Below are 26,182 nucleotides of genomic sequence, written 5' to 3' on the forward strand. Positions count from 1 at the left end.
GTCAAGGGCTACAGGAAAGTGGGTAAGACTATTGCTTCCACACTAACATCATTTTTTTCCCCCTGTATCTGGGGTCAGGGGAGAAACAAAGGGAGAAGCCCCACCCAGCTTCCCACTCTTCCCAGGTCCCCGACGTGGGGCATGCTCCAAGGGTCCTACACAAGCAGTTTTGACAGTTCAACAGTTCTGAATTGCTGCCAATCTTTGCCGTTCCAATCACGATGAAATCTATTCAGAATTCACTGGCTGACATAGTCTCTTCATTGTAGTTTCCTTTTGAATTGACTCCTATTCCCTAACAATTGGCCCAAGACTTTAAATAAGTCTATCAAATGGTGCCAGATTTACCTTCCCAAATACGGTTGGGGTGGATTTTGGCCTGAGTGCCTGGATTTGACTCCCAGCTAAGCAGATCCTGGCAAGAAGCATGTGTGGCGATCTGGATGGAGATTTCTGGCGCCAGCTCTGGATCCCCAGCTATTACGAATATTTGGGAAGGCTCTTTCTTTGCCTTTCATAAAATCTTCTGAAAATAAAGGGCTTAGTTGAGTCTGGAGAGGGTTAAAGAGAAAATGAATGAATTACTGCTGAGATCATTAACTACTTAACCCACACAGTTAATCATAGGGATTTGGAAACACAGCCACCTCCATCCATACGACCCACTGGTCTGTTGCTCACAATTCTTGCTTAGATAAAGCTGAGCTGGGCCCAACCCCAACCACTGTGGTTTTTGGGAAGTAAACCAGAGGACCCTAACAGTTTGTAACAGCAGGATTCACCTTAAAGTATTGAGAACACTATGTAAATTTAACAGCACTGGGTACTTTTATTATAGATAACATAATAAAGAACAAATTTTACTTCCATTCTCATGGCACATTTATAGGATGATTTAATAAGAGAAAAACATTGAGAGGCTCTTTCTGTAGAAACAGAATGGCAGCCACATCAGTTGTTGGACAAAATTTATCATAGTAGTCTAGATGCAAATGCCATCTTCTCTCCTCATTAGCATATTTCAGAATTAGGAATCATAATACTGTGCACTCTGAAGTCTTCAAATGGAAGATTTCATTGTTCTTAATAATGCTCTCTCTGCAGTAAGTTTCATCATTAATCCCATTTAGATGTTTTCCTCCTCATATAACTATGTCCTTCACTATCAATAGCTTCATAGAGATTGTTTTTGTTCTCTTGTGTTGCATGTAGATAACCAATGTAAGCCACGCAAAGCGAAAGGGTTACCAATCCGAAAGCCATTACAGGTTTGTTCTGTCAAGGAAAAAAGAATTATAAAGCCTCAGTAAGACTAATAATTTGAGATCCAATTATCTACTGTGTTTTCCTCTTGACACGCTATGTCTTTATTACCAGACTCCTAATATCTCAATTACGATCATTTATTCAATTCTTCAGCCAACTCACTCAACTCCAATTTTGAGATAAAGACTCTGGCCTGTCCTCTCCCCTGTTCCTTTTCTTTATAACCTGGACATCTCAAACCTCCACAGTTGACAGGAGTGAGGCACAGAAATCGGACAGGTGCTCATTTTTCCATGTTATCTGCGAAACATAGAGAAGTTGCTTAGCTTCTTTGGGCCCAACTCTACATATCTGCACATCTCCAATTACTTCACTTTATTAGAAAACAAAAAATGAAGTGAACATGTTATTCTTGCCCAAGTTATTGGAAATTGCCAAATAGTCTTCACAAGGTTTCTCCGGCAACCTCCTCTATTACTTGCAGAAATTCAGTGACTGGAACAGATACTTATGCTGTCATAATAACCTTGATTTCTTGCTGGAAAATCCAGAACCCTCACAGGCAAAGTGATGGAACTCTGAATTTTAAAAAATATATACAGGAAAGACTTACACAACTGCAGAGTGCTTTGCCTGATACACTGCGTCATCAGGAAAACTTAGATCTGCCTTTCTTCATTTCCATATCCCTCAAATTTGCCTATCTTAGATTAAGTGGAAATACACAGAACTGATACAAATAATACTTGGTGCTGTGTCACCATATCTGATGCACTGTAGAAGTACCCCCTGACTATAGAGAACATGTTCTAATACCCGTAGTGCATGCCAGAAATCATGCATAGCACTGAACTGTCTTTCCTCATATGTAAGTACTTTATACTGTAATAATATGAACATGCCATCTCTTAACTCCAGAAAGGATTAAGACAAATATTAAAATTTTCAAACTACAGTTGTCTTTAGGCAACTGAAACCTCAGAATCTGAGATAATGAATAAGGAGAGGGGGTAGACTACTGTACTAGTCTTTCAAATCCTGACACAGAAAAGGAATCAAACGTTTTCACTTGGATGAACACCTAGGAAGGGCCACAAGCTCAAAGCAGTTTTAGCTATAATTCTTCAGATGCTTTAGCAATTAAAAGAACATATTACTTTGAAGATTTTAAGACATTTTAACTTTAATGATTTAAATTGATCTACATGACGTTAAATAGTTCACACCAACTGTTAATAAAATTCGAATCAGTTTCAATATACTTAAATATCTTTATAATAATTTGATCTCATTCATATACTTTAAAATAAAATCAAATCTGTTCACTAATTTGCAACAATACTAATAACCATTAATAGCACATAAATATTTTGGAATTCTTCACAAAATGTAGTATCACTTAGCTTATTAATAAAGTCTGGAATAGCAGTTATAAAAATAATCATACTTAATTTTGGTTTCAGTAGGAGGCCTATAAAAATCGCCTTTAAATTGAAATGAAACTATTGGAATAGCAGAAGGGTATTTCTATGAGTTCATGGAAATTACGGTAAGTTTAGGGGCTAGTGTTGTAGCTAAGCGCGTTAAGCTGCTTGCTGCTTGCAATGTGGATACCCCATTCCAGATGTCAGTTTGAGTCCTGGTTGCTTCAATTCTACTGCAGCTCCTTGATAATCTGTCTGAAAAGGCAACAGAAGATGACTCAAGTATTTGGGCCACAGCCATCCACATGGGCAATCAAGCAGGAATTCTAGGAGGCAGATTCTGGTCTAGTTCAGCTGTGACTGTTGTAGTCATTTGGAGAATGGACCAATGAATAGAAGTTTCTCTCTGTAAGTTTGCCGTTAAAATAAATAAATACATGTACATATAATTTGAGGTTTATTTTATCTTTATTGGAAAGGCAGATTTACAGAAAGGAGAGACAGAAAGATCTTCCATCTGCTGGTTCCCTCCTCAAATGGTTGCAACAGTCAAAGCTGAGCTGATACAAAGCCAGGAGTCAGGAACTTCTTCCAAGTCTCCCATTTGGGTACAGGGCTCCAAGGATTTGAGCTGTCTTCTACTGCTTTCCCAGACCACAGGCAGGGAGCTGGGTGGGAAGTGGAGCAGCTAGGATATGAACCATTGCCCATATGGGATCACAGTGCATGCAAGGTGAGAATTTACCTGCTGAGCCATCATGTTGGGCCCAAATAAATACATATTTTTAAGAAGTTAATTTATATGCAAAAAATGGAAACCTATGCATACTTGTACTTCACTTCGAGAAACTGACCCATAAAAATATAACCATTATCCATTATGATTCTCAATGTTAAAACATTTCATTTTGTAAGTGTACTTGTGTGCATGTGAAACAATATTTAAACATCTTCTTTTTACTTTTATTCACAGAGCAGTCTCATAAGTCAATATAAAATTTCCATTATTAAATTAGGCAAGATAACAACTTCCTATTTCCAAATGCCTGTTAAACATGAAGTCTTGTTTTGGATGTATTTCTTACAGGTTTAATGAAGAGCTCCGGATTCACTGCTCGAAATAAGGTGGTTGTGCGCACCCCTCTGAACCCTGGGTTTTGAAAGTCTTTCTCTTTAGGTGGCTCCTTTTTAAGTGTTGGAGGCTCAGTTGTTGAAGACATCTTGACTAATGATGACTTAATACCTAGAAACAAAATAATACATTTTCCCTTCGTAATTATTTCTTGATAAACTTTTTAAAAAGTATCTTAAGTTCATTTTTAAAAATTCCAGCCCAGATATTTACCGAAGTGATTATAATTTATCTTATTACTTAACCTTATTGTCTTATCCCAATCATTCTTACTTATAATTTCTACTTTGTAAATGGTCCTTTAAGTTTTGCTAAAATGGTTTACCACTTTTTCACCTGTTAAAACAAACCACTTAGGCAGCCATAACATTGGAGAATTGTCTGTTGATCTGTGTCGCAGTGTATCCTACTGCAGGAAGCTAAGACTAAGGGCACATGAGGCCAGTGCCTTAGCTATGTCCTTCTGTTTCCTGCCACTTTCACATTGTCCCCTACTCCACCTTCTAAGACACCAACCCGAGGAGCTCGCCTCTATTGCTCAGTGTCTTCTACACATTCTCCTCATCCTACTCTGCCTTCCTTTATGGAACCAACCAAGCACTATGTCCCAAGCAGGATAAGTAGCTCTTCCTAATCACTCTTTGCCTGTCAGTGAATCAATGCAAAGAATATGTCCTGCTCTCTCCTTAATATATATTTTTAAGCTACCCTAAATCTACCCTACCTGATCCAAGTATATCCCATTAGTTCTCCTGGCTGGAGTGTCAATCTTTGGCACTATTTTTCACTTCTCTGAATTAATGAACAAGAATGTGTTCTTATCATTCCTTCACCCTCAGTTAAGGCAGGGCTGACAGAGAGGGTGGAGGGGAGGAGGAAGAGGAAGAAATCATTCAAAGACTGACTTTAATGACAATGTAATAAAAGTCTTCAGGGTAATGCTGCAACACACTTAACACACAAGAGTCAAAATTCACATTTAAGCACTCATGGGGCTTTGCATAAATATTCTTTGTTCACTAAGTCTTCTATTACACACAACTGTAAAACAATATTTTTACTCCACTCAGAGAAAACTAGACTGATTTTTGAAAATATTTTACATAGTAAATATCCATCTATACTATTTCACAGGGTAAACACTTCATCATGCTCCAAGACAAAGGATTCTTCTTCAGATACTTTCTATATTTGCAAAGGCCTCAGAAATGTTTCCCATGCATGTTATCATTATCACTGTCATCCATCCTCATCCTCACCATGACCTTCTAGTTCCATTTTGACATCCACAAGTGCTCCTGCAGCGATTTGAGGGTTTGTTAACTACTGGACAACAAACTGCTATTTGTAGTCACAGACTTTTCTAAGTTAAACTGATCGAGGACACCAGTCAGAGCAGCAATTGGGTGTTACATTGGCTCAAACAGTGTGTCTGGAGGCGTTTCTCCTCATGTGTACCCCAGGGGATTCAATAGGAAGCACTCCTATTTTCTGCCAGTATTTCACTACTGGGATGACTTAATAGATACCAGCTTTACCATCATCTAGAACAACCTAAAGAGTTGTTTCAGCAATAAGCTTCCACTGTGTGAATTATACTCTGGTATGGTGGCTGTAGAACAGTTGTGAAGTTCAATACGAGAAACTCAACAGATACATGTGCAGGAGTGTGTTACAGCAATTGTCTATCAGCAAGAGGCTATTGCATTTGTCAACCTTTCTGAGCCATGCATTAATTTTTCATCATTTAGACCTATGTATTAGCTTAGTAATCATGGGGAAGCAAGTAAGCATTTCTACAGCACTGCAGGTTAGCTGGCTTGCCAACAGTGAGTAGTCTAAAATGGATTAACAGCAGGGAAGAACAACCATCTGTTTATTTCCTTTGCAAAGTCCACCTTTCACCTGAACTACATGAATGGGTAATAACTGAAAAGCCATACCTGCTTCATCAGCATTTAAAACACTCAAGCTGTAACCAGCAATTTTTCTTTTTTACTTTCACTTGCACACAAATTAGTAATTTTCTCTACTGGAACTGTTTTCTTCACTACAGGCAACTTTGAAACAATTTCATAACATGTCTGACATTTGTTCAGCCAGCTGAGGCTTGAAACTCACCATGCTTAAGGCTGGCAAAATTTCACTGCTTTCATCTGCAAAACGGACAGATTTACATGCTAACTTCTTGCACAAATTGTCGATACTAAGAAAAACAGTTACAAAAGGGACCTCATATCTGCCTCTGCTTTACTCCTTGAATACATTTTTCTCTGCAGCTTTGGCTCAATTTTTTTTAGACTTATTTTTATTGCAAAGTCAAATATACAGAGATCTGCCATCCGATGATTCACTGCCCAAGTGACCACAACAGCCGGTGCTGTGCCAGTCCGAAGCCAGGAGCCATGAACTTCTGCTAGGTCTCCCACGTCGGTGCAGAGTTCCAAGGCTTTGGGCCATCTCAACTGCTTTCCGAGGCCACAAGCAGGGAGATGGATGCGAAGTGGGGCCGCTGGGATTACAACCCAGTGCCCATATGGGATCCCAGCGTGTTCAAGGTGGGACTTTGGCTGCTAGGCCACCACGTTGGGCCAGGCTCAATATTTTTAAAATGTGGATGCTGTAGGGGGAAGTGGTGCTAAATGCTTTTGCTGTCTGTTCTGTCCATGTGGTAGCAGTCTATGGCTTCCACTATCATTTTTTTCCCTTCTTCTAATCTGGTGTCTCACCTCCTCCATCTTTTTTTTTTTTTTTTTTTTTTAAGATTTATTTAATCGCTTCTCGGCCTTTTGGCTAAGATCAAGTGTAAAGATTTATTGATTTTTATTGGAAAGTCAGATATACAGAGAGGAGGAGAGATGGAGAGGAAGATCTTCCATCTGATGATTCACTCCCCAAGTGCCCACATCAGCCAGAACTGCACCAATCAGAAACCAAGAGCCAGGAGCTTCTTCCGGGTCTTCCACGCGAGTGCAGGGTCCCAAGGCTTTGGGCCATCCTCGACTGCTTTCCCACACCAGAAGCAGGGAGCTGGACAGGAAGTAGGGCTGCTGGGATTAGAACCAGCGCCCATATGGGCTTGCAAGGCAAGGACTTTATCCACCAGGCTACTGTGCTGGATCCATCACCTCCTCCAGCTTCACCATGACAGTAGGATGCCTAGTGTGTACAAATACACTGAGAACTTAAGTGACCAATGTTTGCCAGGACATACATATGACGGGTATCAGCGATGCTTCTCCTTGCACTGCAATCTGTTTTGCCAGCAGTGAAAAAGAAAATGCAAAATGAAGTTATTATGAAAAAGGAAGATGTAAACTAGTCTGTCCACAGGTCATACGTATAGAAAATGTCAGGCAGGAAACAATCAACACAGGGACAGGTTGTTAGGACTCAAGCACATCCTCACATCCTGACATGGGGACATTGCACAAAAATACTAGGAAGCCCTGAAAAGCAATTACACATGCAAAAGTCATCCTGACTGAAAATGACACAGATAGCATTGTCTTTTTATTAGTAGAAAGCAGCTATATGTAACTAAAATAATGGCATCCCGTAGCAAATAGATTGTTCATGGAAAAGAAAAATAAGGTAACAGAGCAGGACATATTATAGAACATGGAACCTGGAATGCAACTTTTCATGTATACTGTGCCCGACAAGGACTAACTTACTCTGCACCTGAAGTCCAAACTTCCACACATACGTAAGGGTCAAATGGTGGTAGAGGCATGAAGACAAAAAAACACATAGAAAGGCAGACAATTACACAGAAATTGTACAAGCTGAGTAACCGATATCTGAAGTGTTCAGTATGAAAAAGCGTTTCAGAGTTTTTTGTAATTTATCTTGGAGATTAGACTCAGGTTTAAATATGAAATTCCTTCATAGTTGATATATAACTTACACTCATAGCATAGAGTAACTTTATATAACATCTTTAATAATTTTGCATTAAAGAAAGCAAAGGTTTTACAACCTCCGCTACCCATGTGGATAATCTTTGGTTGCTTGCTGTCACCAGCATTCCTGAATGAATTTATGTGCTACAATAAGCAATAATTTTTTTATATTTATTTTCACACAAGCACTTAACAGTGAAAAATATGACATATCATTAGTACAGTGAAAAACAAGCTCAGGGTAACTAAGCAACACTTTAACATCACCAGAAAATCCGCACCAGCTGGCAAGTAGCAGCAAGGATTAGCCACAGCGGTCCGGCAGTGTCCACCCACAACACCTGTCTACTGAGAGGCCACTGTGCCCTCTACTTCATTGCTTTGGGGTGAGAGGAAACATCCGACGCAGTTGAGGAACCAGGAAGTGGGTCCTCCAGGGATGAGGAGGTGTTCTGCTGGATGACTTTTTTAACTGTTCCCTCTAGAGTCATCTGCTCATTAGCAATAGTTTTTGTCTTAACAGTCTCTCTTTGATTTTATAAACTGACTTGATTTCTTGTTCTGTTATGAATGCACGCTGTTCTAGTCCTTCAATAAGCCCATCACACATTTTCACCATGTCGTCTATAGGCACTTGTGCTCCGGTGTCCACAACACCATCTTTATCAGCATCTTTACAACAGTCCTGCTGATTCAGAAGCACTTTGGCCATCTCGCCACCAGTCAACGAACGAACGGCTCGAGTCTGACTATCAGTGTTAAAGTCTTTGTCCAAATCCACCTCTTCAACATAATGCTCTACTGCTTTGTGATCACTGGATGCTTTATCACGACAAATCTTTACAAACTTAATGCCATGTCTTTTCTTAAACTTCTGCAACCAGCCTGTTGAGTATTCACAGTTGCCTTCAATTTTCAGTTCCTCATGATAGATTCTGGCTTGTTTCATGATCAGCATACCATTCAGTGGCTTGTGTTCACTGCGACGCTGGCGGATCCACTCTTTCAATATACGATCCAGATCTTCATTTTTAGCTTTATGCAGTGTCTTTCTGGTTTTCATTAACCTTGGCTCATCACTTTCCGCACAGAACTTCAAGAGCTTATCCTTCTGTTTCTTCAGATCATATATGGTGGTCATTCCAACACCATACTCTTCCATCAAGTGTTTCACGCTTACACCCCTGTCCAGTTTCTCCAACAGCTTGACTTTCTGTGCTATAGATAAACATAAATGCTTCCTCTTTTTCTTACCACTGTTGACCATAGAGATATCTGCAGCACTTTTTGCCATTTTCAACAATATCTTTCCACCACAGAAAATAAGAAGAAAAAAGAAAACAGTAAATAAATCATGTAATCATGTAGGTGTTGGCCTGTGTGGGACATAGCAGGGAATCAATGCTGTTAGCACCTGGTTGACATACCTGCCACTTTCTAACTCTCTGTATACTTTTGTGGAGGACTCGGGTGTGTGACAAAAACTTATTACAGCCGATGGGGGCTGAGAGGGTCATTTCCCCATATGTGGGTCCTGAATCAACTAGGCAGTGTACACGAATCGTGACTGCAACATGTCATATGAAGTCAGGTGTGGAATCTTCCACTTGTGGCATCATGTGAGTGCTCAAAAAGTTGCAGATTTGGAGCTATTCAGATTTCAGGTTTTCAGATTAGGAGTTGTCAAGCTGTATTGTAACATTAGAGGTATGCAGTGATGTTAAATGTCAGGAAATTCAACCAATATATACGTTGGTAAAAAAAATACATATGGATTATAATGACTTAATTCCATTTGGAAGAGTCCTTGATCTTTTTTTTTTCCTTAGAAGCACCAACATTTCCTTTATAATGACTCAAAGAAATAAACAGGAATTGTATTTATTACACATACTACAACTTCCAGACATCCACATTCACTTTAAAAATTGCTATTAATATCAAAACTCTTTACCAGAACTAAAGAATACTTGGATGGGAAAGACAAATGTGTATTTTACTAGAAATATCACAATTCCCATTATTCATGATAATTTCTGTAAAGTATGGAAGTAATTACAATAGTTATCGTTCTTTTACTGAAAGTGGGACAGGATAGCTACATTGTATTACAGTTTCTCCTTTAAGAAAATCATTTATTTGAAAGACAGAGTTACAGCCAAAAGGAGAGACAGAGTTCTTATATACACTGGTTCACTTCAAATGACCACAGTCACTGGGGCTGGGTTGGGATGAAACCAAAACACAGGAGCTTCACAGGACTTTCAGCTATCTTCTGCTGCCTTCCCAGGCACATTAGCTGGGAGCTGGATTGCAAGTGGAGCAGTGAGGACACGAACCTGTGTCTTTATGGGATGTCAGTGTTGCCAGCTGTGGCTTAACTGGTTATGCCATAATGCTGGCACCATGGCTACTCCTTTTAAAAATAAGCAGCTGTGGCCCAGTGTGATCACTTAGCGTCTAAAGCTTCGCTTTGCATCCACTGGGATGCCATGTGGGCACCGGTTTGTGTCCTGGCTGCTCCACTTCCCTTCCAGCTCCCTACCTGTGGCCTGAGAGAGCAGTGGGGGATGGCCTAAGGCCCTGGGCCCCTGTACCTGCGTGTAAGACCACAGGAATCTCCTGGCTCCTGGCTCTGGATCAGCTCGGCTCTGGCCATCCTGACCACTTGGGGAGTAAACCAGTGGACAAGTACCTTTCTCTCTGTATCTCCTTCTCTCTGTATATCTGCCTTTCAATAAAAAAAAAATCAAATAAAATATATCTTCAAAAAAAAAAAAAAAAAAAGCTAAGTGAAGATGCCACAGTACTTGTCCCCCAAATGGGATAAATTTATTCATACTTTCTATGTAATAAAAATTTTTAACAAGCTATATTTTAAATAATAAAAAATTATAGGTTACTGGAACTGGTGTCATGGACTGCTGGTTAAACTGCTTGCCATGTTAGTGTACCAATTTAAGCTCTGGATAGTCGGCTGTTACCAAATCAGCTTCCTGCTAAAGCAGCTGGGAAGGCGGGGCAGGATGACAGCAGTGCTCGGGCACCTGTCGATCCTGTGAGAGATCAGGATGATGACCTCACTCTTGATTCGGCCTGGCCAAGACCTGGCTGCTGCGGCCATTTCGGGAGTGAACCAATGGATGGATGGAAGATCTTCTTTGACTCTCCCTCTCTTTCTGCCTTTCAATTAATTCAAAAAAGAATAAATTACTAAGATCACAAGGGGTCTTGTCGCCAACAATGTTGTTTTATGTAACTATAAAATAAGCAAGACAACTTTTTCACAAAGGGGAATATAGATTCTTTTGTATTTCTTCACATGCCTACCGAACAGTGCTATACGGCTAAGGCTAACAATTTAAGATGTGTCAGTTTAAGTAAGTAAGTATGTGGAATGCAAAATCTTAGTTGTTTTTTCACAAATGTATAAATTATCATGACTTTCAGGAGAACAAATCTGGATCTCAACAAGCAGACATCCAATGTATAAATAAAAGCCAGTAAGTTCTTCTTTAGTGCAGAACTAGTGAGTTCCACTTCTATAAGGTATCAAACTAACCACGAAATCAATACGCAAAAATTACTTCTCTTGCGTTACCTAAGGAATTGTATCCCAGACGAAAAGTTAGCGCGTGTCACACTTCATCAGAACTGTCTTACAGCACTCTCCAACTTCTCCCTTACTTTTTCCCACTGAAGGTAACTGCACTTCTTCATTACTGACTGATCTCCAGTTATGCTCACTTAGAAGATCTTTTTTTTTTTAAAGATTTATTTTTTATTGCAAAGGCAGATGTACAGAGAGGAGGAGAGACAGAGAGGAAGATCTTTTGTCTGATGATTCACTCCCCAAGTGACTGCAATGGCCGGTGCTGTGCCAATCAGAAGGCAGGAGCCAGGAACACCCATCAGGTCTCCCACGAAGGTGCAGGGTCCCAGGTTTTGGTCAGTCCTTGACTGCTTTCCCAGGTCACAAGCAGAGAGCTGGATGGGAAGCAGAGCTGCTGGGATTAGAACTGATACCCATATGGGATCCCGGCACGTTCAAGGCGAGGACTTTAGCTGCTAGGCCACCGTATTGGGCCCAGATCTGGTTATTTTAAAGCAGGATTTAGAAACCTTATTGATCATGTTCAAATAATCACAAAACATACACACAGGTCAGCAGGGTTAGTAGGCTGGCACTGCCTCGTCTTAAGTAATTTGATGATTATTTTGTATGTGGGCCCATTTACAAAATAAAAAATCAGGTGTCCCTTGCTGCTCAATCTAACCAGGCACCTCATTCTTGCTTCTAATTTATGTTCTATCATCTGCTTTTTATTCCTTTACCTGTTCATGATTAAGAAACTGTTATTTACACATGACATTTTTTTTAATAGAGTAGGTTTTAAGTACTTGCCTGTGGGGAAAAAACAAATCTACGCTAATGTCCTTTCCTGATAAAACATTATTTATCTTTCTCTTCTGCCCATCCTGCTATAAAAGACACAAACAATGGGAAAAGTAAACATAAAGGACTGCCTCTCTACATAACTCCCAGGCAGCTATTTACATAAAAATGTTAGCTCGCAGAGTGAATACCATACAAGTGAATAACATACAACATAACATCCAAGATGTTCCCACATCTGGCTAGGACTGATTATTTCTAATGATTATTCTTTCCGTAACAAAATTTTTATTCAAGATGGCTGATCTGGAATATATTTGGCAAGTGACATTAAATAACTCACTGGGTTAAAACGGGCATGGCTTTCCGTATTGTACCATAGGTAACAAATCTAAGATCTAAAAGACGCAAGAAATGTCCAAAAATATCTTTCAAGCATTTCAGAAATGAGCAACTCAATGAAAATCTACACAAAAGGATCAGAATCAGAATATTAATGAACAATAATCAAGGTCTTTCTTTGAAAAGACTCAGAATTCTACAAGATGAACAAAATATTTAATATATTTGTAATTTTCACGCATCCCACCAAATACTTAATAAAAACGCCAATTTATTTACGTATTTGTTTAAAAGTCAGGGTTAACAGAGTTCACTCTCCAAATGGACACAACCACTGGGGTTGGGTCAGGCTGAAGCCAAGAACCAGGAGCTTCTTCCGGGTCTCACACACTGGTCTAGGGTCCCAAGGCTTGGGGCCTTCCTCGACTGCTTTCCCAGGCCACAGGCAGGGAACTGGGTGGGAAGTGGGATGCTGACACTGCAGGTAGCAGTTTTACCTGTAATATCAGCCCCACAGATAATTCAAATTAGTATTAAAAAGTTCGACAGAAGTAAAAGACTTCATGGGACACTAGTTTAGCCTTCAATGCTGTTTGGGGCTGTTGTGGCATAGTGGGCTAGGCAACACTGGCACTTACGGTTGGATTTTCAACTGCCAGCTCAGACCCAGCTCCCTATTGAGGCTGGGAAAGCAGTGAAGGTGGCCCAAGTAACTGGGCCCCTGCCACCCACATGGAGGCTGAGATGAAGCTCCCAGCTCCTGGCATGAGCTGGCCCTGCCCTGGACGCTGAGGCAATCTGAGGAGTGAAAGAACCTATGAAAAACTTCTGTCTTTCAAAATAAAAATAAAAAATATACAACTGTAATTTTGCTACTTTTAAGCCATGTGTCTTCGAGTAATGACAACGACCAATTCTCATTTTCCACCTTTATAAACCAGGTATGGGGGAGATGTCTAGCAACTGTCCCTTGACGGAATGAGGACAAGCTCTGAAATGATACATTCATTGCTCCCTGAATTGTAACCACTGTCAACCTCAGCACTCGGTGCAACTCGGACTTGCACACCAAGACCTAGACCTACGGGGACTGTCGACCGGAGAGCGGGATAAGCCAGGGCTGCCAAGTTCCTGCCCACTGCTCTTCCACCAACTCAACTCATCAAAGCTTATTCCTAAGTACATAAAACGGGGTTTGCATTGATAATACAGGACTTTCCTGTATTTATTGTTTTTAATGTAAACCACGCTTTTGAAAAAGTTTTATCCCCCCACCTCTTGAATTTACTGTCTTTTCCAAAAAGAGATGATGGGTTTCTGGTCGACGGCTGTCGCACACCATCTGAGGACAGGCAGCAGTAATGCGCGGCGCCCCCCAAAGTGGTTCTGCGAGGGGGTCGGGCCAGCCGCCCCAACACATGGCACAGTTCCAGACCCTAAAAGCACTGTTAAGGCCGCTCGGGGTTAAAACGACAAACCGCACTCCCTAAGTACGAGAGTCGGCAGAGGCGTGCGGGCGGAACTGGGGTGCTCGGGCGGCGAGGCCCACGACGCGGCACCGGCCCGGGCGGGCTCCGGGAGGCCCAGGTCTCCGCCTGGGACGGGGAGCAGCCTTCCCACGGAGTGGCGCGCATTCCCTGGGCTCCGGGAACAAGGCCAGCTGCTTGCTCAGACCCTCCCGCCGCCCAGCCGCCGAGAGCCCAGCCGCTCACCTTGCCCGGGGTCCCCTCCGCTCCGCGGGCCTGCGGCTCCGCCTGGTCGCTGACGCCTGCCGGGGAGAGACGAGCGCCGTCGTCCCAGCCCCGGCCACAGCGTCCCCTGCGGTGTGGAGGGTGCAGCGCAGGGGCGTGACCTGCAGGGACCTACCCGGAGGGTGCACAAGTTCGAAGGAACTCCCAACAAAACGTTTTTGCTTTCTTCTCTTTCTGACCTTTAGTGTTTATTCTCTCGAACTGAAATAAGCTTCTCGTTTCGTGGGTCCCTTTCTGACTTATAGTGTTTACTCTCCTGAATTGACATAAGCTTCTCGGTGTGTGTGTGTGTTTGTGTGTGTGTGTGTGTTTGGTGAACGTAAAAGCAATCATCTAGAAATCTAAGTATTTATGGAAAGCATTCAGATTGGAGAAATACTTAGTTCTGAAATCTTCCTGTTCCTATTTTACAGCAAGTAGGGTCATTACTTAAATGATATTGATGACCATTTGTGGAATACAAGTTACCTAAAAACAAACTAGAATTTTGTCATAGGGGTTTATGTAGAACTTTAGTAAATAGATTTAGAATTTACTTTTGTAAAGTTAAATTAGCTTTATATTTGACTTGAAATTTACTTTTCAAAGATACCTAATGTTACTAGGCAATCTTCTGACAAAATAAGTTTCCAGACGTCGTTTGTGGGGCGCACATTTGGGCTTGATGGTTAAGACTTCTATATCCTATGTCACAGTACCCAGGTCCCATGCCTGGCTTGGGCTCCTAACTCCAACTTCCTGCTTCTGCAGACCCTGGAAGGCAGCTAGGAAGGCTCAAGTGATTGGGTTCCTGCCAACCACAAGGGAGACTTGGATTGAGTCCTAAGCTCTGAGCTTTGAGGTCTGGTTCTTTCCCAGCTCCGAACAGGGGGAAGTTCTGTCTCTCATTTAATAAACAAACAAACAAACCGTGCCTGAGCTTAGAACAATTACAGTGCTAAAAATATGATTGCATTCCATCATCAACAGATCCAAACTTAAAAGAAAAAGGTTTATTTCTTTGAAAGTCAGAGTTACTAAGAGAGAGAGTGAGACAGAGATCTTCCATCTGTTGGCACACTTCTCAAATGACTGCAATGTCCAGGGCTGGGCAAGGTCTAAGCCAAGAGCTGGGAGCCAGAAGCTTCACCCAGGTCGTCTCCATGTGGGCGGCCAGGACCCACACACTTGAGTCATCTTCTGCTCTTTTCCCAGGCTATTAGCAAGCAGGGAGCTGGACTGGAAATAGAGCAGCTGGGATTAGAACTGGTGCCCATATGGGATGCCAGCATAGCAGGTGGGTGGCAGTTTTATGCACTACACTACAATGTCAGTCTCCCAAAATTTTTCTTACTCCTCAGGGTTTCCCCCTACCAATCCACAACATACCAAATATTACTATGTAAATAAAAGCCCTTTTATTGTTACAATTAACCCAACAGGAGAATTAATATTTAATACAATTGCATAAAGCAAAAGTCCATCAGAGTAAAAACACATTTGAACTAATTAAAAATTAATATATTTTAATCAGATTCCCAAGGTATGCTCTGGGGAAGCCTACTTTATTTCTGATGGCATTATTTTTTTTTTTAATTTTTATTAGAAAGTCAGATATACAAAGAGCAGGAGAGACAGAGAGGAAGTTTATCTGATGATTCACTTCCCAAGTGGCTGCATCAGCCAGAGCTGTGTTGATCCGAAGCCAGGAGCCAGGAGCTTCTTCCTGGTCTCCCACAATGGTGCAGGATCCCAAGTCTTTGCTACATCCTCAGCTACTTTCCCAGGCCACAAGCAGGGAGCTGGATGGGAAGCAGGGCTGCTGGAATTAGAACCGGCACCCATATGAGATCCCAGCACTTGCAGGATGAGGAATCTAGCTGCTAGGCTACCACACTGGGTTCCTGTTTTTGCTAATTTTTTAGGCAAGAATTACTAGTTGGTTTACAAGGTCAGTGTTGTGGTGTTGTGGGTATACCCACTCATGATATTTATCCTGTATGAGTGCTGGTTCATGTCCTGGCTGCTCCACTTCCAATCTAGCTCCCTGCAAATGGACTTGGGAAAGCAGGGAAAGATGGCCTGAGTTCTTGGACCCCTCTGCCCACATGGGAAGCCCAGATGAAGCTTTTGGCTCCTGGATTCAGTCTGGTACAGCCCTGGATGTTGTGGCCATTTGGGGGCTGAATCAGCAGATGGAAGTGTGTGTGTATGTGGGTGGGTGTGTCTCCTCTTCTCTCCAAGTCCTTCTCTGTAACTCTTTGACTTTCAAATAAATATATTTTTAAAAAATTAATTGGTTTACAGTGTTCAATAAAAATCATACATATTGGTGTTTTGTCAAAGATCTTTTTTAAAAAAGAAAAATAAGTGCTGGCTTTTTTTTTCCTAGCAGGAAACAAAACTAAAGTAGATGATATAATTAATGTAGCTCAAGGATATCTGATTCTTGAATGAATTATTAATCAAGGAAAAATCAAGCAAATGTGATTCCTTGCAAAATCTACTCCCATTTCTGCATCTGGCCTGTGTCTATCCTCCCACATTTCTGTGCTCCCACTCTGATCCCAGGTCAGGCTTGCAACTTCTTATTCTTTTTAACTAATTTTTTAAAGATTTATTTTATTTTTATTGGAAAGGCAGATATATAGAGAGGAGGAGAGACAGAGAGGAAGATCTTCCATCCGATGGTTCACTCCCCAAGCGGCCGCAATGGCCAGAGCTGAGGCAATCCGAAGCCAGGAGCCAGGAGCTTCTTCCAGATCTCCCACGCTGGTGCAGGGTCCCAAAGCTTTGGACCAGCCTCAACTGCTTTCCCAGACTACAAGCAGGAAGCTGGACAGAAAGTGGGGCCACCGGGATTAGAACTGGTGCCCATATGGGATCCCAGTGCGTTCAAGGCGAGGACTTTAGCTGCTACACTATCATGCCGGGCCCTTTAATTATTTTTTTTTTAAAGATTTATTATTATTGGAAAGCCGGATATACAGAGTAGAGGAGAGACAGAGAGGAAGAGCTTCCATCCAATGCTTCACTCCCCAAGTGAGCCGCAACGGGCGGGTGTGCGCTGATCCGAAGCCAGGAACCAGGAACCTCTTCCGGGTCTCCCACGTGGGTGCAGGGTCCCAAAGCATTGGGCCGTCCTAGACTGCTTTCCCAGGCCACAAGCAGGGAGCTGGATGGGAAGTGGAGCTGTTGGGATTAGAACCGGTGCCCATATGGGATCCCGGGGCTCAAGGCAAGGACTTTTAGCCGCTAGGCCATGGTGCCGGGCCCCCTTTAATTAGTTTTTCAAATTTTATTTTTGATATTTACATTGTTGAGTATGGTGGGAAGGATTGAAATAAGGGGAAAGTGGGTGAGACTTTATTTCCACATTCTGTTTTACTTCCTCCTGTATCTGAGGAAAAGAGAGAGACAAGGGGAAAAGCCACACCCAGCTTCCCAACCACCTCATTACCCAGGGATGGGAGCTGGCCATCTGATGTCATTACAGAATCCCTGATGTGGAGCATGTTTTGAGGTTCTGTTCAAGTGGTTTTGATAGTTCTGAAATGCTGTCAATCTCACAGATCCAAGGATGAGGAAATCCTTCCAAGGTCCATTGGCAGACACAGTCCCACCTTAGGGTCTCCATTTGCCCAGAAATTTGCCGTCAAGCTTTGCTAGAGTAGTTGATCAACTGGTTCTGTCCTCCTTCCTCTGTGATGGTAATAGGTGTCCTCCGCAGGCTCTAATGGACCGCCAAGTCCTCCATATAATCTGGGTGTGCTGTCTACTGAATCATCTTCAGTAACTTAGGAAGCCCTGTTGAGACACATGCACTCTGCTGTCGGATCACAGGTCCTGCCACTCTCCCTACGGTTGAGGTTCTGAGTCCAGCGGTTCAGCTGGGGGCACCCTCAAAGAAATCTTGTTTGAGGTGATCCTACATCTAACTGTCCACCAGTTCGGGGTCCAGCTCATTCTGTCACCCTTAATTTTTTTTTACTAACATGAAATTAACTAATGTGTCGCCAAAGAACCTGGATAAATGCTTCAAGTGATCAAACACACTCCAAGCAGCCCACTGGAAGTGAAAAACACATGGAGCCACGTCCTATCACTTGTGTCAGCCTGACGCCATCCCGACTGGCCCCCTGTGTGGCAAGTCCTGTTGAGATCAATCAAGCCTGCTGGAACTCAGGATCTCAAGTATGCTCCAACCACTATGAAACATTTGCATTCCCAAGTCCACCCCCATGTCAGTAACTACTTCTCAGAAAGGAAGGACAGGAGAGCATTCTGAGATTTAGAATCTGTGATGCTCTGTAGCAGGCCAACTGTAACTTGTTATTGCTGTGAAGTGTGCAGGGAGAAGCAATATAAATTCATGAAATACCAGCATCAATGCTCAAGTGTCACTTTTCACTTGAATACTAGAGAATCATGCAAACATTTAGGTTTTATTAGTAATTGTTGTTTATGATATAATGCCTATGAACTGTAATGCAGATACATACCATGGTGTATTACCATACCTGTAATCACTTAGGAGACCAAAAAGTGTTAGGAGCTGCAGTTTCACGGGCCTCAGACTTGTTGGCATGCCTGACAACCTGCTCCATTGCAAAACTTACCTTGGGCAAGCAGGGCCTCAGCAAGCAGGATATTGTGGCTAGAACATCCCCATGCAAAGCAAGCAGAACAGAATCTCCGCCCTTGTTCCTGTTCAGATAATTAGTTCTTCACCTGTTTCAATATAGATAATTGGTTCCTCCCCTATTTCCATACAGATGATTAGTTCCAGGAAACCCATCCCCTTCTCCTCCTCCCCTAGAGAAGAAGGTATATATGTGAGGAGTAAAATAAAGAGCTTGGGGCATTCTCATTCACAAAGTACGTGTGTGTTTCTTGGGCTAGGAGCCGGCATTCCCAGTCCACCTTCAGGGTTTGAGCATCGTGTCCTGCAGCACGGGAAAATAAAAAGGAACTGAAAAAGATTGCCTAATTTTTCTAGAAACTTGTCAGTTGGTGAGGGATTCTTACACTTGATAATGCATCAGTAGCCGCTTTCTTCCTGGCACATCATCAGGGAGCAGAACTGGAAGCACAATTAGCTGGGACTCAAACCAACACCTGGCTTCATGCCACAATGCCCACTCATCTTATAACTCCATCATTTTAAAATAAAAAAATTGAGCTACATGGATGCATAAAATGAAATCAAGGAATTATGCCTGGAAGAGCATTTCCTGGTGCTTCCAACTGCAACATTTCAACCTCAGACAGAAGGATTTTCTTGTTTTCTTTCTGACTTCTTTTTTCTTCCCCCTTGCTTTTCCTATTCTTTCATTTGCAAACACTGCAATCACCAGAAGTTGTTGCACAGCAGAAGAGAGAGCAAGGCAGGCTTAATTGTGGATTACAGTTGGGTGTTTTTGTTCACAGCAAAGCTGTGAATGTACCAAACAAAGGGAACCTGATACCAACCTAAGAGCTTTTTTAAATTAATGGTGGCAGTTGTTGAAAATTCAGTGTGCAAAGACTGAATTCTCTGGATCAGGACAGTTTCCATGGTCCCTGGACTCAGATTTTCCAATTTGAGCAAGATGCCCACTCCATTTGCTTCTGATTGTTAAACCTTGCCACCTAGCTCAGTGGGTTTCCCTTCTCAGTGGTTTTGGTTTTTCATGGTCTCATTATATTGGTTGGCTCCATGATAGTTCCCATTTGTGCATGTGTGTGTGTGTTTCCTCAGCTTTTTAAGCTTCCAGCCAGAGTGCTGGAATGTACAAGTAAACCCGCCACAGGCAGTAGCAGGACTCTGATGACCCTAATCCCTTTCCTTCTCTCTGACTCCAGCCCGTTCACTTACTTTGAACTGATCAAATTTCTTTAATTCTGGCCAAATTCTAGTGGTCTTCTCTTCTTGTCCAAAACCACCCTTTCTCTAGAGGATCTTCATAAGATTTTGTTCAATAATAAATAGGAGGGCCCGCCTAGCAGCTAAAGTCCTCACCTTGAACGTGCTGGGATCCCAAATGGGCGCCAGTTCTAATCCCAGCAGCTCCATTTTCCATCCAGCTCCCTGCCTGTGGCCTGGGAAAGCAGTCGAGGATGGCCCAAAGCCTTGGGACCCTGCGCCTTCATGGGAGACCTAGAAGTTGTTCCTGGCTCCTGGCTTCGGATCGCCACAGCACTGGCCGTTATAGTCACTTGGGGAGTGAATCATCAGACGGAAGATCTTCCTTTCTGTCTCTCCTCCTCTCCGTATAGCTGACTTTGTAAAGAAAATAAAATAAATCTTAAAAAAAATTAATAGGAAAAAAAATTGGTCCCTGCCTTTCAGTTAACTGATGTAGTCTGCCCTATATTCCTTTAGTCTCCTCATTGCTGAGTCCACCTGTCCAGCAGGAGGGAGGAGCATCATTGACCCAATGCTCACCGCACTAAAAACTCTTGCCTTGGAACATTGTCATCATTAATTCCAGCCTGGAAATATTTCTACATTCTACCAAGCATAATTCCTTAAGAAACTTTTATGGTCTTCATATTCTCTAGCTCTTCTTTGGCAATAACTATGTTAAATTTTCTCTAGAGGTTAAAGATTATCTAGTCATTTCTCTAGCATATGTATTGAAAACTGACATCAATAATTTAGAATTTTAGTCAATTTGCAGTAATGAAAATTTTTATTATTTCATTCTGCTAATAGCATATATATCTGAAATTATCATCAATTTGGAGAAAACTACCATTATGTTCTTCACATTTGGGAGAACTCCCCACAGATTAAAATCTACCTCAATGTATTTCAAACATTGCTTCAGTTCTCCAAAATTCACATTCTTTAGGCACTGGCTGCCGGTGGGCATTGGGTGAGTCAGCATCGTGGGAGATAGTCACATTCACTGAGGCCATCCCTATATCAGAACACCTGGCAATACCTACTGTAAATATGAGTGAGTGTAAGCCACACAAACAGATCTCATGAAACCAAATCAGCGCATCCGAAACTTAGGTGGATCCAGAGGTCACCTCCATCCTATGTCACAGAAGGGAAATTCCGTGCAACAGTGGAGAAATAGTCGAGTCAAAGGACAGCTGTTTCAGCTGACTATGGTTAAAGTGTTCATTTTTTAGAACACGCTGCTATGAGAACACGCTGCTAGGGTACTTCACAAGCATTTAAGTTTCTTCATCTTCAGGATGAATCTACTTTGCATTCAAATACTATTCATCATCTTTTCCCCCAAAGAGTTAGATAGTTTAGAGATTTATTTATTTATTAGTGGAAAGGCAGATTTGTAGAGAGAAGGAGAGACACAGAGAGGAAGATATCTTTTACCTGCTGGTTCACTCCGTACATGGCCACAATGGCTAGAGCTGAGCTGAGCTGAAGCCAGAAGCCAGGATTTTCTTTTCTTTTCTTTTCTTTTTGTGGGATTTATTTATTTTTTGTTAGAGAGGCAGATATATGGAGAGGAGGAGAGACAGAGAGGAAGATCTTCTGTCCGATGATTCACTCCCCAAGCAGCTGCAACGTCTAGAGCTGAGCCAATCCGAAGGCAGGAGCCAGGAAATTCTTCTAGGTCTCCCATGAAGGTGCAGGATCCCAAGGCTTTGGGCCATCCTCGACTGCTTTCCCAGGCCACAGGCAGGGAGCTGGATGGAAAATGGAGCTGCTGGGATTAGAACTGGCGCCCATTTGGGATCCCAGCACGTTCAAGGTGAGGACTTTAGCTGCTAGGCTATCGTGCCGGGCCCAAAGTTCACATTTTTCATTACAAGAAGCTAAAAGTCATAGATAGACAAAAGGTGTTAAAATGGGAGCATTTCTATGCACCTCAGGTAATTCTGTACCTGTGGGGTGTTTTCCTTCAGGTCTTTGCTACATCAGTCAGAAGATGCATGAACCATTACGGCACTCCAGAACAGACAGCAGCTCAGGGTACAGACCTTTGAGATGATTCCTACCCAGACAAGAAATCTCATTCAACAGGCTTGTTGTCACAAATGGCAATACTTATTAAGTAATGCTTATTTCTTTGCTGAAGCTGTCCTACATGTTAAAAAAATCTTACACACCTGTGGTCTAACATTGTTGTGCCCAGATTTTTTGTGATCCCCAGAAAATCATCAGGAGTCTGAAGTCCATGCAAACGCATCAAGGCGGTTTATTCAGGCTAACCTAGGTTGGCAGCCGCCTGCCCCGCCCAGCAGGACGGGAGGTGGGGTAGTAACAGCCGAATCAGCATCAACAGCAAAACCAGCAGAAGAAGGGCCAGAAGAAAAAGAGCGAGGTTCAACTGTTCAGGGTTTTTATACATTTCAGGCCAATTCCATATAATTATGCAGTCTTGATTGGTCAGTTTAACTGTTAACTTTTAAAAAGAACAAGTTGGCAGGCTTCTCTTGGGTATGAAGCAAGCAACTTTCAGAAAGCACAAACTGATGGGCCATAGGGCAGTGGGTCTTATCTAACACCAGGGGCCTCCTTCCCGAGGAGTGCTCTGCCTATGTGACCCGCCAGGTGTCCTGCTGGGTGTCATGTAGACTGTCAGGCCTGGAGTTCACACAGCCCGCCCCAGCCGAGCAAGTAAGTCAGAAATCACAAAAGTCAGTCAGAAATCACAGAAGACACTTAGATTCTTCAATATCATTGCTGTTCAAATTACAGACATATATTTTCTTCTTTGTGGAGGCATATGATGCTTCTGACTTGTATTGAAAAAGCAATTGTTCAGGAACAACAGGTGTAGGAAGACAATTTGATAGAACAATGGGGAACCTTGCTTGTGTGAAACCCTAACCAGATGTAATCCTGTGAGGAAAGTTCCAGCAATTCAGGGCAAAGGTCTTGGTGCAGCTGGAATGGAAAAGCAGGGATACAGGGACTCCCTAATCTTCAAGCTTTAATAAAAGATCAAAGAGAGATATTTCTCCTGGTATATGCTGTCCAAACATTAGCAGCCTGCTAGAACACATTGTTTACTGATTGGTGCTCCTTGCATGCAAGCATGCAAACTTCATCCTGTTTCAATTTCCTTCCTTGCGCCTGCATGATCCTCAGTCTTTAAAAGTCTTGGTGTTAACAGCCTTGGGTTATTGTCCAACAGTCCGCAGTCCGTGTGTGTGATTATTGGCTTGGTGCAACAAATCCCTCACTGCTGTACAGCGAACAGATAGATAACTTTGTCTTTTCACTTTTTTCTCCCGATTTTTGTACTTCTCTCATTTTGTCAGAAAACCTCACAGCCCAAGACAGATATAGCTGTTAAAAATAATAATTACGGGCCCGGCGGCATGGCCTAGCGGCTAAAGTCCTCGCCTTGAAAGCCCCGGGATCCCATATGGGCACCGGTTCTAATCCCGGCAGCTCCACTTCCCATCCAGCTCCCTGCTTGTGGCCTGGGAAAGCAGTTGAAGACAGCCCAGATCACTGGGACCCTGCACCTGCATGGGAGACCCGGAAGAGGCTCCTGGTTCCCGGCTTCGGATCGGCTCAGCACCGGCCCGTTGCGGCTCACTTGGGGAGTGAATCATCGGATGGAAGATCTTCCTCTCTGTCTCTCCTCCTCTCTGTATATCCGGCTTTCCAATAATAATAAATGTTAAAAAAAATAATAATTAGATAGCTATCGTCTCTTTTAACAATTATACAAGCACTGTGAATTAGAGAATCGCTTTCCCATTTTGCAGACATGGAAGTGGAAGTTCAGAGAAGGTAAGCATCTCTTGAGCATGGCTCAGAATGAAAAGAAATAGATCCAGAATTCCAACACTGGGAGTTGCAACCAGAGTCTCTGCTAACCATACTTGGAAAAAATCTTGGAATAGAAATGATCTCAAATTCTGATGTGGCAACTCCCTTTATCTTGTGTCTCTAAGCTACATACACATCCCCAATCACTTCAGTCCTTTCTTTTAAAACATAGTTAGAGATATCCTGATCATCCGGACACTGAGTTCTTCGAAGTCCTTATTAAGGTAAGAATAAAACATGGTGCTCCAGCAGGCTCTAGCCAGAGTGAAAAAAAAAATCAGAATTTCAATCTTTTTTAGAAAGGACACTATGTAGAGAAATAATCAAGGTCAAATTCAAAACCAAGTGCTATGGCCATGATGGTATCCAACGTATAGCAGAGCTTTACCCCCAACACTAATAATTGAAACTTGGTGTCAATAATTAGAACATTGGTTGTGTCTTCTCACATAACACTGACGTTCAACACACCTCTGTATATCTGTGTTTTAACAGAAGGATGAGATCTTACTTCACCCTACACTCTTGTGTGTAGTTCCATTGAGGGAATATACTGTTCATTCAAAGATTTTGTTATACCACCTTAGTCTGTTCTGGGCTGTAATGTTATTGTGTCATTTCACAGTGTCAAATTCTCACACTGTAGAGACAATGAAAAAATTCAAACTTATTGTCTTCAATTCTGTCTTCTCATGTCACTTCACTGTTTCTGACTTCAAGATGGCATTTCTATCATGATATTCCACTGGTTTTTTTTAGTCTTTATTATAATTGTTCTTCCCAAACAAAAAATGTACAGATGTAAGAGTTGAATCTTGTCAAAAGTATTGCCTGGGAGCCCAGCTATAGACAACTGCCTAGGCTGCCTTGTACTTAGGAAAGTGTTAGACTACTGGCAGACATTCTGGGCCCGATTGATACCAAGTTTTGTTAACTATACCAGTATGCCATCATAGTTGTATGTTCTACTTTTTGTTTTTAAGATATTGGGAAAGGCAGGGAACACTGGGATGGGACATGCCACCCTGGCCCCGGGCAGGGGGTGCTGTGGATTGCCTGTTTTGGAGGCCTGGGGGTGGTTATTGGAGTAGGAAGGATTGAGAGAGGAATGATTTCTCTGGAGTTTTCTATAGACCAGGTCCCTGCATTTGCAGGTGGGTGAGGGAGCTGAGACAGAGTGGTTTAGAGGGTAGAAATAGGAGGACATGTCTGGGTCAGGCCAAGGCACCTGCCCATGTGGGAGACCTGGACTAGGGCTAAATATTATTGACCACTGCCCACTGGTATATACAGAAGCTGGGGCGGAAGGGCATGCCCAGCTGGGCTAGGTCACAGTATCTGCCCATGAGTGTAAGAACAGGGGGTAAGCATTTGTAGGCATGTGTAAGACCTGGGGCTGGAACTGAGCCTGGAAGGGGAACCTCAGGGACTCCTCTGCTGCGCTGCTGCTTCCCCTGGTCAGTGTGAGAGTTGGGACTAAAGGCAGGCTAGTCTGGGGTAGGCTAGTCTGGGGCAGGCCAGTCTGGGCTAGACTGCTGCGTATGCTTGTGCAAACATGAGCTAGAATGGTTTTGGGCCAGACAATTTAGGCCGCAGCACCTGCTGGCAAGTGCTGGGACTAGGTGCAAATCATGTCAGGCTGGAATGTGTACCTACTAGTAGGTATAAGATCTGGGGCTAGAAAAATGCCTGGCAAGGAACTGTGGGCACTTCCTTGCTGGGCTGTAGCTCCTGCTTGTGATCATGAGAGCCATGGCTGGGGGTAGGTAAGGCTAGTCAAGGCAGCAGCACTTGTCGTCATACGTATGGGCTGGGCCTGTGGCAGGTTGGGCTGAGCTAAGCAGCACCATGGGTGTGTACAAGAGCCAGATGAGATGCAAGATGGAACTGGGTTAGGCTGCAGCTCATGTTGGCACATGCAAATCTGGGTCTGAGAGTGAGCTTGTTGGGGCCTGTTGGCAGTCAACTAGGCTGTGCACCCACTAATGTGTGTGAAGAGTGGGTCTGCAGTGGGCTGGGCTGAGCTAGGCTGCAACCTATCAGTTCACTCGAGAGAGAGAGCGCTGGAGTAGAACTGAGCAGGCAGCTTACATCCACTGGTATGTGTGTTGGCTAGTGCAGGTGATAGACCTAAACTGACCTTGCACTGGCTGGCACATATAAGAATCAAGTCTTGAGCTTACCCTAAGTGAGATTTCTTGGGGGACTCCCCATTTGGATGGCTGGCCTCAAACCCTGG

The 26,182-nt window shown here is 42.8% G+C and overlaps 2 protein-coding genes across 3 annotated transcripts in view; both read right to left on the reverse strand.

The window, feature by feature from the left end:
* Positions 1-210: 210 nt before the first annotated feature.
* SMIM8 (small integral membrane protein 8) lies at positions 211-14,304 on the reverse strand. 2 transcript variants are annotated; one of them, XM_012925530.2, is made up of 3 exons: positions 14,178-14,304; positions 3,776-3,933; positions 211-551 (listed from the first exon to the last, which is right to left on the reverse strand). In XM_012925530.2, exons 2-3 carry the CDS (start codon positions 3,908-3,910, stop codon positions 405-407), a joined length of 282 nt encoding a protein of 93 aa, XP_012780984.2. In that variant the 5' UTR covers positions 3,911-3,933; positions 14,178-14,304; the 3' UTR covers positions 211-404. The 2 variants fall into 2 exon arrangements, with proteins under 2 accessions (XP_012780984.2, XP_058516970.1); XM_058660987.1 differs by lacking the exon at positions 211-551 and adding an exon at positions 806-1,275.
* Positions 7,885-26,182, reverse strand: part of LOC131479624 (jerky protein homolog) — a 151,164-nt gene continuing 132,866 nt past the window's right edge. Inside the window, exon 2 of the mRNA XM_058660978.1 lies at positions 7,885-8,936. Coding sequence (XP_058516961.1) covers positions 8,215-8,936 — 722 coding nt within the window. The 3' untranslated portion in view covers positions 7,885-8,214. The remainder of the gene's footprint in view (positions 8,937-26,182) is intronic.

This window comes from Ochotona princeps, chromosome 1 (genome assembly GCF_030435755.1).
Source record: "Ochotona princeps isolate mOchPri1 chromosome 1, mOchPri1.hap1, whole genome shotgun sequence".
NCBI lineage: Eukaryota > Metazoa > Chordata > Mammalia > Lagomorpha > Ochotonidae > Ochotona > Ochotona princeps.

Bases quoted from the DNA above. Each gene is read 5' to 3' on its own strand.
- SMIM8 (XM_058660987.1), bottom strand. From the start codon at position 3,910: ATGTCTTCAACAACTGAGCCTCCAACACTTAAAAAGGAGCCACCTAAA. The intron at 1,276-3,775 runs GTAAGAAATACA...TTTCCTTGACAG, and splicing joins CGGAGCTCTTCATTAAACCT to AACAAACCTGTAATGGCTTT.